The sequence below is a fragment of the Phyllostomus discolor genome, chromosome 5, assembly GCF_004126475.2.
Source record: "Phyllostomus discolor isolate MPI-MPIP mPhyDis1 chromosome 5, mPhyDis1.pri.v3, whole genome shotgun sequence".
In the NCBI taxonomy this organism is placed as follows: Eukaryota; Metazoa; Chordata; class Mammalia; order Chiroptera; family Phyllostomidae; genus Phyllostomus; species Phyllostomus discolor.
Genome location: NC_040907.2, coordinates 135,402,343 through 135,414,992, shown reverse-complemented (window position 1 = coordinate 135,414,992; position 12,650 = coordinate 135,402,343). Strand labels below are relative to the sequence as shown.

The window sequence follows — 12,650 nt, the reverse complement described above, 5'->3', positions numbered from 1 at the left end:
ATAATTTTGGTAGGTATAAACAGTTTGAGGAAGAGAAGCAGCTGGAACTCTGCGGGGGGAGAAGGAAAACAGGGACACTGTGGTGGTGGGTGGCTGAGAAGAAAGGTGAGGCAGGGTGCCAAAGGCCAAGTTGGCCCTGAGGGAATGTGCGGTGGAACGAGCTTCCAGCCTGTGGAAGACTGAGGTCTTCAGGGTAGACATAAGACAAAGGCACATTTGTGCCTTTACCCTAATCCATAACCATGCTGTGGGCTGTGGAAACGTGACTCATGCTGAGGGCAGTTGTGAGCATTCCTGGAATAGGGAAGAAGTCCATTCTTTGCATTATTTTGTAGAACATCTCAGGCAGGGATAATTCATATTTTTAGTGGCAGTTTCTATATGGCACCAAACCGAGTGCCTCATTTGGGGAGGAAAGAAGAAATAACCTTCTAGAGAAACTTACCAAGTGACTAGATAAATCTTTTCAGTTTCCTCTGATTATGCCTCTGCCTCTATGCACAATGTCAAAGAAGGGTTGAGAAATACCCAAGGGAAATGGCCAATGAACACTGTCTGATCTCTGAAAAATTTGTTTTTTGCTCCTGTTTCATAAAAGTGGAGCCACATGCTCAGGTGACAGAGTTCTGCTTAAGCAGTGGGGCTGGGAAAAGACCAAGCATCGTTGCTGACAGCACCCACAAGTCAGAGGTGCCCTCCTGAGGAACATACAGAGAGAGGAGTGTGGGATGCTGACACCTTTCAGCCTCCCCAGGTCTTCTAGTCGATTCATGCACCATTGATCACCTCGGGGGTACATTGATACAAATGTGCTATTAAGATAACAAGAGCCATTTTCAAAAGAGAATTTTCATTTATGAACTGATGTACTTTACAGAAGGAAAATTAAACATACAAAGCAAACAGGAAGACTAATGAAAAAAATTCCAACCTTTAATGGGGGCTGTATCTTTACTAGGGTCCACCTTCAGTTAGAAACAATTAGTCAGGAAAAAACTGTACCCCCAGCCTCGATAGACAGAGCCACAGAAACATAAGAGTGTTGGGGAGCTGGAAGAGGTGGGAGTGGTTGCCCACCGTGGACCAGCAGGGCAGGGGTAGAGGGTGGCCAGAGGCGTGTCCGACACCAAGCATCTATCTAGGCATTCCATCCAGTCACCTCCACATTGTGCTCTTCATAAGCATGGAAGGACGAATAGCCAGAAAGAAAGGTTTAAAATGGCTATAAAATCTGTGGGAAGTATGTGCAGGGGGAAATGAGTATGTGACAACTCATTGCTTAGTGTTTGAAAAACCTAAAACTGTCCTTAAAAATAAAATCTATTAATTAAAGAAAATAACACGACTATAAGCCTGTTTGCGAAAAGCCCAGGCTGTTGAGTTGGAGCCCCAGACTTGGTCTGAGATGCCACTTGCTCACTGCTGATAGGTCCTTGGCCAGGCAAACCTTGTCAAACTCAGAATCCTCATTTATAAAGAGTTGTAGTGAGGAAGATGGAAACATGCACATTACCACAATTCTTGGCCTGCCTTAAAAAGTGAATTTTTTTTTTCAATAATCACCTGGAAGTTTCAGCTGTAGGACTGATTTATTCCTTCCCAATAAGGCAGTTATAGAAACAGCCTTAGAGAATTATATTGTCACCTATGAATTTTGAAATCATTTAAAAATACTTTTGCTTGGAAAACAAGCAGTTAATATGAAGCTCCCTCTTTCAGAAACTATGACGATGGCTATAAAAGTATCAGAGAAAAATGTGTTAATAATAAAGATCTTTGCCAGCCAAGTTATGTCATAGTTTTAGCACAGGATAGATTTTATGATAACAAATGTAGTTTCAACTGTAATAGGAGGAAATTATTCAGGCATCAGCTGTATAGATTACTGCTGTTATAAATACCTTTTGCTTAAGGGAATTAGCATAATGTCAATCATATGCAGGACTCTAGAGGGGACAGAGGGAGTAAACAGTATTAATGGCATATAGGCACCTTGAAAGTAGTTGAACATTATGATAGATGAGATTTTTAAAGATGAATCTAAGCAGTATCAACTGGAGGAAAGGCAACATAAACTCTGAATATTGCAAAAATGCCCAGCTTTTTAAATAATGACAGCTGACATTTATTGAGCATTTACCATGGGGATTATTCTAAGAGCCTCATACACATTGAGCTACATACACATCATTCTCATAACAGTCCTAAGAAACAGATACTATCCTTTTTCCCTTTTTAAAGAAAAGGAAACTGAAATAGAGATCAAATAACCTGTCTAATATCACCCAACTAATGCATCAAATTCTGCAAAGAACTGTGTTTCTGAATAAGGCAAAACCAAAGAATATAATTTACTTGGGCTTTCAAGAGGTCTATGGCATGTTTTTCATATCAAAATTTGTTTAAAACCAAAACCAAATGATGATTGGGCTAAATGTTTTGTAATGGATACAAAATCTACTTAACAACATGCAGCAAAGAGCAGGGATGAATTAGTATCTTTATGACAAACATGTCAGTACTAACACTAGCAAATGGATCCTGAATTAATCTTATTTTACATTTCAGAAATAACACCAAAGAGGAAGCTGAGTCATAAGTCTGAGTTTGCAGATAATGTTGATGTATTTCAAAGAGTAAAATGCTAAGCAACCACAGACAAAGGCCACAGACCATGAGGAGGCTTAATAGTAGCAGATGACCTTCACTATGGGCCAGTAGGCAACAGAGCTAGAGAACACTAATATATCTGCTCTTAAAAAATAATAAGCACTAAACTATTACTTTGGTAGGAAATGAGATTTCTTTGAAGTTTTTGCAGAATACACAGATATGACAAAAATGTCATGAAAATAGTGAATGTCTCTCAGAAGAGTTTGGAAAACAACCCAACAAATGTAATTAACTTTGTAATTATTCTATAAAACACCCAAGCCAATATTTTTTAGGTACTCATTCAATTTCACAGAGATCATTGTAGTTTCACATAAAGTTGTAAGAAATAACACAAGGATCCCTTGTAAACTTTGCCCAATTTCTGCCAATATCATTTTCTAAAAGTGTAACATCGGTGCCCATATTATAAATAATACTCTATTTGACTCCGCCTGGAATACACTGTGCAGGTCAGGTAAACACACACCAAGAAAGGCACCAGGCCTAGAGATGGCTTAGATCAGAGAAGCTGAAATGACTACAGAACAGAGGGGCTGCAACAGCTTAATCAGCTACAAATCTAGGTCTCTCCAGTCTGACACAACAAAATCAGGGATGGATAAAGAAGAAAAAAGACTTCCAAAACACATTAGCTGTGCAGAGAATGTACAGGGTGACTATGGGCTTAATGTCAAACTCTAGAATATTGGGACTATGGGGACTCTGCTTTTAGGCTGAATGACAAATACCATCATGTGAAGCGCGCAGACTACAGAGTCCAAATGGGGAAACCCCAACTCCTCACCTTTCCTCCCACCTCCACACCTCCACACCTCCAACAGGTTACATTAACCCTTCAAGTTTACTTGCTCATCTTTCATCCGGGGATAATAATGCCACCTACCTCATAGAATTGTTTTGAAGATAAATTGGAAAACCCACGTGACAAGGCCAGGAGCAAATGAAGAGGTCATTGTTAGCGAATGCTGATGTTATTTAAAGTCTTTTAAAGTAAGGCTCCTCAACCTTGAAGCTATTGACATTTTGGATCAGATAATGGTCTGAAGGCTTCTCCACTGAGACAGTGTGGCAGAACCCAGGGGGTCACCTGGACCTTGTAGGATGTTCAGTAGCACCCTTGACCTCTGCCCACTAGATGCCAGCACCACTCACCTTCCAAGTATATCTAGATACTGCTCGATATCCCCAAGGTGGGTAAAATCAACCTGGTTGTTTTTTGAAAATCACTGCTTTCAAAGGAACCAATTTAGGATAAAAAGGAGAGGTATTTTTCACAGTAGGAGCCACTTTTTAGTTAAAGCAACTGGTGTTGCATACTGAAAGTATAAAAAGGTTCAAGAAAGATTTAGAAATAATACACAGACTTGTAATGAAAAAAAATTCTAAAAGATATTTGAAATTCAGTGCACTGCTGAGGTTGAAGAATTAGAGACCACCTCTAACTGACTTTCAAAGACTGTCTGAGGCTGCTGCCAGATAGAATAAAGCACCAAGTCATGTGGGATGCCTGAGACACCCCCTTGTTCCAGAAATCCAATCATAAGCTGCGCCTGCGGCAAGAACACATCTCATGGCACCCTTAGAGAAACACTATGTTCTAGAAAGTGTTTCTGAATCTCCCTGCACCTGAGAATCACCAGGGGGGTATTTCAAACCTAGAAATGCTTAGGCCTCATCTTTATATTTTAATTTTGCATTTTAATATTGGGAGCCCAGACATCTGTAAGTTTAACAAGTACTTCCAATTAATTGGGAACGTCTTGTCAAGTGGACAATGTCTAAAAATGTGAGAAAGAAGATCCTCTTTGACTCTGTTTTGCCTCAACTTCTACATTAGGAGACACCTACAGACCAAGCAAGTAATTACAGGCTGTACACTACATTAGTGTTCCCTAATCATCAACATTAGTAACAAAGCTCTTGCCCAAATGGAAAGTTCAACTTGAAAAATCAAGATTTTAGAATAAAAGTACTAATTAGGTACTTCTGAGGAATTATTATTTCTAGTAATAAGCCTTCAGTTATCTCCAGTGACAGCTTTTGCTACAAACTCTGTGCCATCAATCACCTGCGGTCAGACAGAACAGGCATTACTATGCTTAGTCATATGAAATGCCAAACAGTCCCTATGTACACTTTGAAGATGACAAGCAGTTAAAAAGACAATCCTCATTTCATTTTCCATTCACAACACCAGAATAGATGCTTACAAATGCCACAGAGGAAACATTTGCATCAGCTGTAAGAGGCTGTTTGTTCATTTAGAGGAATTTTGAGCCCAAGTGTTGTATGCAATTTGCAACCTACAGGTGGGTGTCTAGCTGCCCAGATTGCCTGGGACTGAGGATTTCCCAGCATGTGGAACTTCAAGTGCTAAAACAGGAACAGTCCTGGGAGAATCAGGGTACTCAGTTACACCATGGACAGTCCCAAAGCTGCCTTTTAGCTGGTTTCCTTTCTTTCAATTTTCTTTAAGAGGCTTTATATCCCTGAAATCTGTCCCTGTCCCCATCCTTTATCCAGGCTGCATCCCATCAATTCCTGGCCTACAGACTTGGGTACTTGAGTTCCTCTCTCTTCCTGGTGTAAATGGACTGAGCCAATTGGTCACAGAGCCTGAGTTATAAGTCTTTGTGTTCTGGAAATCTCTTTTTATTGGTGACACCAAGGTGAAGCAGAGTCAAAGAAAACCTGAGAGAACCTGACCTCTTCAAAACACTGTCACTTAAATAGGGCTTCCCAATATTAGCGAGGAAGTTTAGAAACAAAGATTCCAGGATTGCACCCCCAACTGTCCAGAGATGAGCACTGAGAATGCCCATGTTTGAAAAGCTTCCTGGTACTTGTGATGTGCAGGAAGGTTCAGGAACACTATTTAGAGTGCAGTGCCCTCCAGGGCTGCCATGACATGTGCTCTTACTGCAAGTGCAGTTTTTAAGTGGATTTCTAGAACAGGGAGCATTTCAGGTCTTTTAGTAGGTGAGACTGACCTTTGTAACCCATAAATCCAAGTTATAAGTCAATATTTTGATCTCAAGACACAGATTATAATACTCGGCTCAGATCATCATTTCAGATGCCCAATGGAAAAGTTAAACTTCACTTAAGTCATGCCCTAATCAAGTCTAAACTAAGTTTGAAATCCATGAAAATAACATCAATTTATATTTATGAAAGTCCGCTTTTAATAATTAATTGGTAGTATATTATAGCCAGATATTCCTGTAAAAATTAATTGGATTTTGTCTTTGTTACTAACTATTGACATTAACAGTTACCAATTCAATGTTTATATACATTTAATCTCAGGACTAGATGCTAGACTGTAAGAGAAAATTCTGATTTACTGTAATCTTTCATAGACTTACAACCACCTGTGCTAATCTTATGCAATCACACTCTCATTGGGAATTTACATACACGCACAATAAAGTAGAGTTCCAAGGTGTTAAAGATCACTCCAGACACCCAACCACAGACCCTGAATTAAAAACTGCTGGCACAAGCTCTACAAAGATGAAAACACCAGGACGGGTTTCATCTTTGAAAACGTACAAGAGCTGTTGCCGCCTCCTGCACATGCGAATGTGCTCACAGAGAGACAGAGGCTGAGACAGACAGAATCTCCCTTTTTCACAGACTCTTGGAGAAGGTCTGAGACATCTCAGATTCACCCACATTTTGGAAAATCCAGCATCCAACCCACAAGCCTCCTTTGTAAGGAGCCTTCTGCCCATGTCTGCCATTTGACACCTAACATGGAATATATTGACAATTCTTTGCACAAGCAACTCCTACATAAACTTCTTTACAGAGAGTGTTAGCAAGCTTATTCACAATCCTGTCCATCTAGAATGAGAAAATACAAAAACAATTCTGGACTTTTCAATAAAATAAGACAGGTACACACACACTAAAGTCACAATTAAAAATATACATATATCTGTATCTTATTTAAACACTCTTTTCCAGATACTTGTGTAGTATACAAAACATCAGATAACTCAAAAGTTAATTTGTATTTGGCTTTGAGTCTTCTCTATAGGTTTTGTACGTTGTTTGTTGGGGTTGGTGGCAGAAGACAAGCATTATCTGATAATCTAACTTCAATCCCTAATTAGATTGATGTTGGCTCCTATCCAGCTTTACTTGGCTCCTGTCTCATTGGCTCCTGTCTCATCCAAACACAATGGCCAACAGAGCAAGGGAGCTCACCAGGCAACAAGGACTGCCAGCTGGCCACCTACATCGTGGGGAACAGATTTCCCACTTACTAACAGGGTTACACTAGGCCTCAATGTCCTTACTATGAATAGCATTACTTCACAGGTCAGTGTAAGAATTGAACATAATAGATATAAAATGCTCAGACCAGTGCCTGGATCGGAGAAAGTCTTCAATGATAAAGGTAGCTTCCACCAGTTGCTATGACCACTATTATTCAAAAGCATTCAAAAACTGGAGATAAGTATTTTGCCTGCTTATACCATGTGGTCTGTTTTTAACAGTAATGTCTTAAATGTACTATCACTAATGGTACTAAAACAGATTACTTTGTAAATCTCTTGCTTCAGTTCCTGGAGATAAGGAACATCTCAGGAAGCAAGCTCACTAAGCCTGTTTCTACCATCTATCCAGAAAGCAGTCTGCAGACTTCTGACCCATTTGTGTAAAAAAAAAAAAAAAAGTAATCTGTGCTCTCATTTCTACTCATGTAAATCAGTGCTTCTTTCCTGTCTGAGTCTTCCTGGTAGCATTAATTTCCCTTCTGCTTGCTAGCTAACCAATCATCCCCTGGATTAAAACTAGAGAAACTAAGACAAATAAGACCCAATTTTGAGACTTTTCAATACAGAAATTAAAGCTAAAAAACAATGAGACAGAGCAGGGCAATACGGGCTCAGAATGAGCTATACTACTACTCCCCTCTACTTTCCCTGTGTTGATAGGCCATCTTACGAGCAGTGGAGAAGAAACGAAGTAGCAGTGTTGAATCTCCCCCATCCCTCAATACTTCAAACATATCATGAGTTTCAAAACTCAGAAGTTTTAAGCACAGATTATCAAAGTCCAGCAACACAATACAAGTATACCTCTTGTTTGCCAGAGGGTACCACATAGGAAAATGAGGACTAGGAGTAGTGATGGTTGCTTTCCACTGGACACCCATTTATATACCTCAGACTCTTGGCCCGCCCTGGAGAGAAGGCTCTATGGTACAGCACATCTTAACTCCCTCTGCTCCCTCTCAGCTCCTGGGGTGTAACTCGAGCAACTCTTCAGCTTTCATGTTGCACCAAGCACTGTTTCCCACCAGGGGCCGGGTTTAGGATGAAACAAAAAGAGGCTAAACTATCTTCAGAGTACAAATGAGGAGCTCCCCCAACCCTGCCTCTTACCTGCAGCATCTTCCCCTTCGGCTGGCACACTCTGGGTGGACACTGGGGCTGGGTCCTTGCCTCCATGCACCTGAACAGCTTCTTCCTGGTTTGTCAAAAATGCAGAGCACAGATCAGTCTCAAGGGCTTGGAGCTTCAGCAAGGAATTCTGCCAGCAAAAGCAGAACATCGGGCTAGCTGATGAGATGGCTAATGCACAACAGTGGGTCTGCAGGTCCTGCAAACCCCTTTCTCCAGCACCTGGCAGGAAGAGGGTCGTGCCCACAGCTGCTTCAGCCAGAGATGGTTGTGCCAGAATCAGCTGTGCGATAGTCCACATGCAGCCTCAGTTTCTGCCTCATTTAAATCCTAACGTATATGGATTGTCTGTGACACATGGGACTGGTGATTTCGTCAGCAAGAGACGCTGCAGCCAGGAAACCAATCTGAGAAGGTTTCTGCTTCCCGGGTGCTTGAGGCTTTACGCTTTGCAAGAGTTTCATTCATTGTGCTGACATCAGGAGCAGATGACATTAGGCCCCTCCCAGGCGACCATTCACAAGAGCCAGCGTCCCTCCACTGCAAAGACTGCAGCAGACCGCAGTGCACAAAGAGTTACTGCTGCAGGGGCCACCAGGCATCTGGGAGGTGCTTTGGGGCTCCCTTATCTACATTTGTATGTGGGAGGTATGTGCCTGTGTGTGTGCATCTCTGTGTGTGGGTGTGTGGGGGGGGTGTCTTCTGAAGTTATTTCTCACACATGAAATGTTTGCAACTGCCTTTTATCAAGAACAGTATAGAAGAAAAGAAGGAAATGACCTTGGTCACTTAGTGTGACCCAGCCACTGAGGGAGAAGCAATTTATCTTTCATAGCTCCCAGCACGACCGCACCCCACCCCCTCCATTCCTCATTTTAAATTTCTCCCATGGTTCTTAATAAGAACAAAGTAATACAGACTGACGCACATATCCTGCCATGATGCAGATGCCCAGCAAATTAATTCCCCAACCAGGTGAAAGTGAGTCATGCCTGAGTCCCCGGCAAGGCACCACTCCCCCACAGCTGGGAAACTCTGCAGGCCTCAGCAGCTCCTCCACCCACCAGGCTCCTGGCAGGGCAGCTACCTGGAGTGGAGCCACTGGTCCTTCCCCTACTATGCCCCTCCAACACACACGCACACTCTCCTACTCACACCCTACCCTCTATATATCCTATTGCCCACACACCCTCATATCAACTGCCACACCTTCATACCCCACTCCATGCACACACCCATCCCTATCCTATATCCACACCCATCCCTTTCCCTCCATCCTCCATGCCCTCATGCCTAACCCCCATAGTTCCACACTCCACTTCACACACATACTCTAACCCCCAAATACCTCCCCTCCACTATGTATACATACTCCTTTCTCACAAGCATCCCTTTGGCCCCCTATTCTACACACATACACATACGTCCACTACCTACCACACACCCCCATATCCAACCCCCGCTCTTGCACCGTATTTCACATACCCACTCACCCCCACCAACCCTCATGCCCTTATATCTTGCCTCACATAAATACCTACCTCCAACATTTCCTCACATGCCAACCCCCCCACCACTGCCATACATGCCTTAATTCCTTCTATTGATGTGAGTCAATATGAACCTGCAACAGTGTTAAAGTTGCTTATTAAGAAACATCTTCAATGTACTGTCTTTTGGCCACTTTTGAAAGGGGCAGGTGCCTAACCAGGCTCAGGGGCCCTTCTCTGTGTGCCCAGAGATGGGGCGAGATCCGGCACAAACCTCCTCTGTGCTCAGGGGCTGCTGCCTGAAAGCCTGCAGCTTGGATGAAGCACCTATCTGAGACCAGGCCATTTTCACTGCTTCCTCCTCCTTTCTGGGATGTTTTCCCAGCAGGTAAGTATGGAAGCAGGAGCCCAAGGTTGCTGACAGAAGGTGCAGAAGGAGCAAGGGCACCAAATTTCTGGAAAGATTCAGTAACCAAATATCTGAGAGGCAAAAAGAATAATTCCAGGCTAGCTTCCTACTAGAGGGCCTTGGAAATCAAAGTGACCTCTCAAAAGAACAAAACTTTACAAAATTAAGAAATAATGCCATGAGAATATAAAATGGTATAGCTGCTAACACACACACACACACACACACACACACTATGGCAGTTCCTAGAAACATTAAAAATAAAACTACCAAAAAAATCTGGCAATTCCACTGCTGGCTATATAGCCCAAAATTATTAAAAGCAGGGGCTCAAAGAGACATCTGTATACCCATATTTATAGCAACATTCACAATAGACAGATATGGTTTCTCTTAAATTAATACATTGAAGCTCTAACCCCTAAGCAACTATTTGTAGGTATGCCCTTTAAAGAGGAAATTAAGGTAAAATGAACTCATAAGAGTTCAATATGACTAATGTCCTTAGAGAGACAGACACACACACATACACCCACATCAGGGATGCACATGCACAGAAGAAAGGTCATATTAGGATACATTGAGAAGGCAGCCATCCACAAACCAAAGAGCGAGGTCTCAGGAGAAACCCACTCTACCAGCACCTTGTTCTTGAATGTTCAGAACTGTGAGAAAATAAATGTTTGTCTCTTAAGCCACTCAGTCTGTGGTATTGTGTTATTGCAGCCCTAATGCAGTTTTGGTAGACTAATACAAAGTGGAAGCAGCCAATTGATAAAATGTGCTCTACACGTACAATGGGGTATTATTTAGTCTTAAAAAGAAAGAAAATTCTGACATGCTACAACATGAATGAACCTTGAGGATTGTATGGTAAGATAAGCTACTCACAAAAGGACAAGTATCTAGAGTAGTAAAACTCATAAGGATGGAAAGTAGGCAGTGGCTGTCGGGGGCTGATGTGGGGGGAGGAGGGACAGGGAGTTAGTATTTAATGCATACAGAGTTTCACATTGGAAAGATCAGAATAAAGTTCTAGAGAGGGATGGTAGGGATGGTGGTGATGGTTGCACAATAATGTGAATTACTTAATACTGCTGAAGTGTATACTTAAAAACAATTAAAATGGTAAATGTTATTATATATATAAAGTCATATATATATATATATATATATATATACATACACACACATATATATGACTTAAAAATGAAAGGAAGGAAGGAAGGCCAGTCCCTCCCTACATTTAGAGAGAAGGTGTAGATAAGCTCTATTTGCTCCTGTACACTCTGCAAAGCAGAAGAGAACATGACCTTCACACGGAGCCAGAGGCCCTGTCAGCTCTGCAACATACTATGCATCTGACTTTGGGCAAGCATCTTGGCTATTCTAAGCCTTATTTCTTCATGTGTAAAAAGAGACAATAGTAACACTGACAATGGCACCTGCTCTCTGAATTAAATGAGGGCAGTCACAGAGCACTTTGTGCAGCACCAGCATGTGGCAAACCCTTGGGACTGGATGTGGTGGTTATTATAAATATTTCCCAAGCCCAGAAGCTGCGGGGCAGAGTCAAACTCCACACCAACCCTGAAGCCTTGACTCATCACTTTACCTTCCAGGGCCTCAGCACTGCATCTGTCTAGCAAGGGCCTGAGGCTAGATGACTTCTAAACATCCTTCCAACTTTAAAGGAAAGGAAAGCAAACATGCACCTAGCCTACAGAGTTTCACAGAACCTGGCACTGAGTGGGAGCTTAGACAGTGTTTGAACCAAGTATTCCTGCAACACAAACAGCAAATAATTCACTGCAGAGGAGTTTGTCACTTCACATTCAGAGGCCCCTGAACTCCCAGGGAGAGTGAGGTATAATGCAGAGACCCTAATATGACTAGTATATGACTAGTAGTCATGGGGTTGTTCTCGTCCATCTTCCCCTCCCACCTTCCCCCTCACTTGTACTCATGCTGAAACGGAAACAAGACTCTAAGCTTCAAAGGAGATCTGCTTGCCTGGCTGGTTTATTCCTCTGAGACACTAGACAAAGAAAAATATGTCCATTAGAACAGGAGAGAGAAGAGGAAGGTCTCAATGACAAGAAGACCTCCACAGAGAAGGTTAAACATACGCTGCTGTACATTGGAGACAAGAAGGCAGAATAGAAGAAACTCTGCAGACCACCTGTCATCAGCTATCTCCCTCACCCATGCCAAACTGACCCATGACCTGAGAATGACCTGCTGCTTCCCAGCCATGGACAGAGGGTAGGGGCTCAGACACCCTGTGTGAGATGCGGTCATGAAGGGATATCTCTCCAGATGACCTGGGATCCTGGGACTGGGGGCTTTACCTATGAGCAATCTATGCCACTGCCATGTGCATGTCCTTCCAATGGGTAACGGAGGTCATCCAGCCTGTCCCATCAGGGTTGAACCCCAAAGAGCCACCGGGGAGAAGGTTCATGGGCAGCTTGTACTCTGCACAAAAGGGTCATGCCCCAGTGAAGATGTCATGCCACCACGCTGTCCCTGGTTCTGCCCGCTTTCAATACACAGAGAGCTGCACCAGGCTCTGGAGCTGAAGACTGATGTCAGCCCCTTCCTTGTGGGAGATGGCTAGTAAACAAGCAAAGAAATGAAACAATAATGACAGTTAGT

The 12,650-nt window shown here is 42.5% G+C and overlaps 1 protein-coding gene across 10 annotated transcripts in view; it reads right to left on the bottom strand.

Annotated features, from left to right (window-relative positions):
• The window catches only part of FAM13C (family with sequence similarity 13 member C), a 126,985-nt gene that overhangs the window by 31,216 nt on the left and 83,119 nt on the right, over positions 1-12,650 (bottom strand). For all 10 annotated transcript variants that reach the window (XM_036026935.1, XM_036026934.1, XM_028511972.2 and 7 more), the window contains one exon: positions 8,076-8,160. In XM_036026935.1, the coding sequence (XP_035882828.1) occupies positions 8,076-8,160 (85 nt within the window). The remainder of the gene's footprint in view (positions 1-8,075; positions 8,161-12,650) is intronic.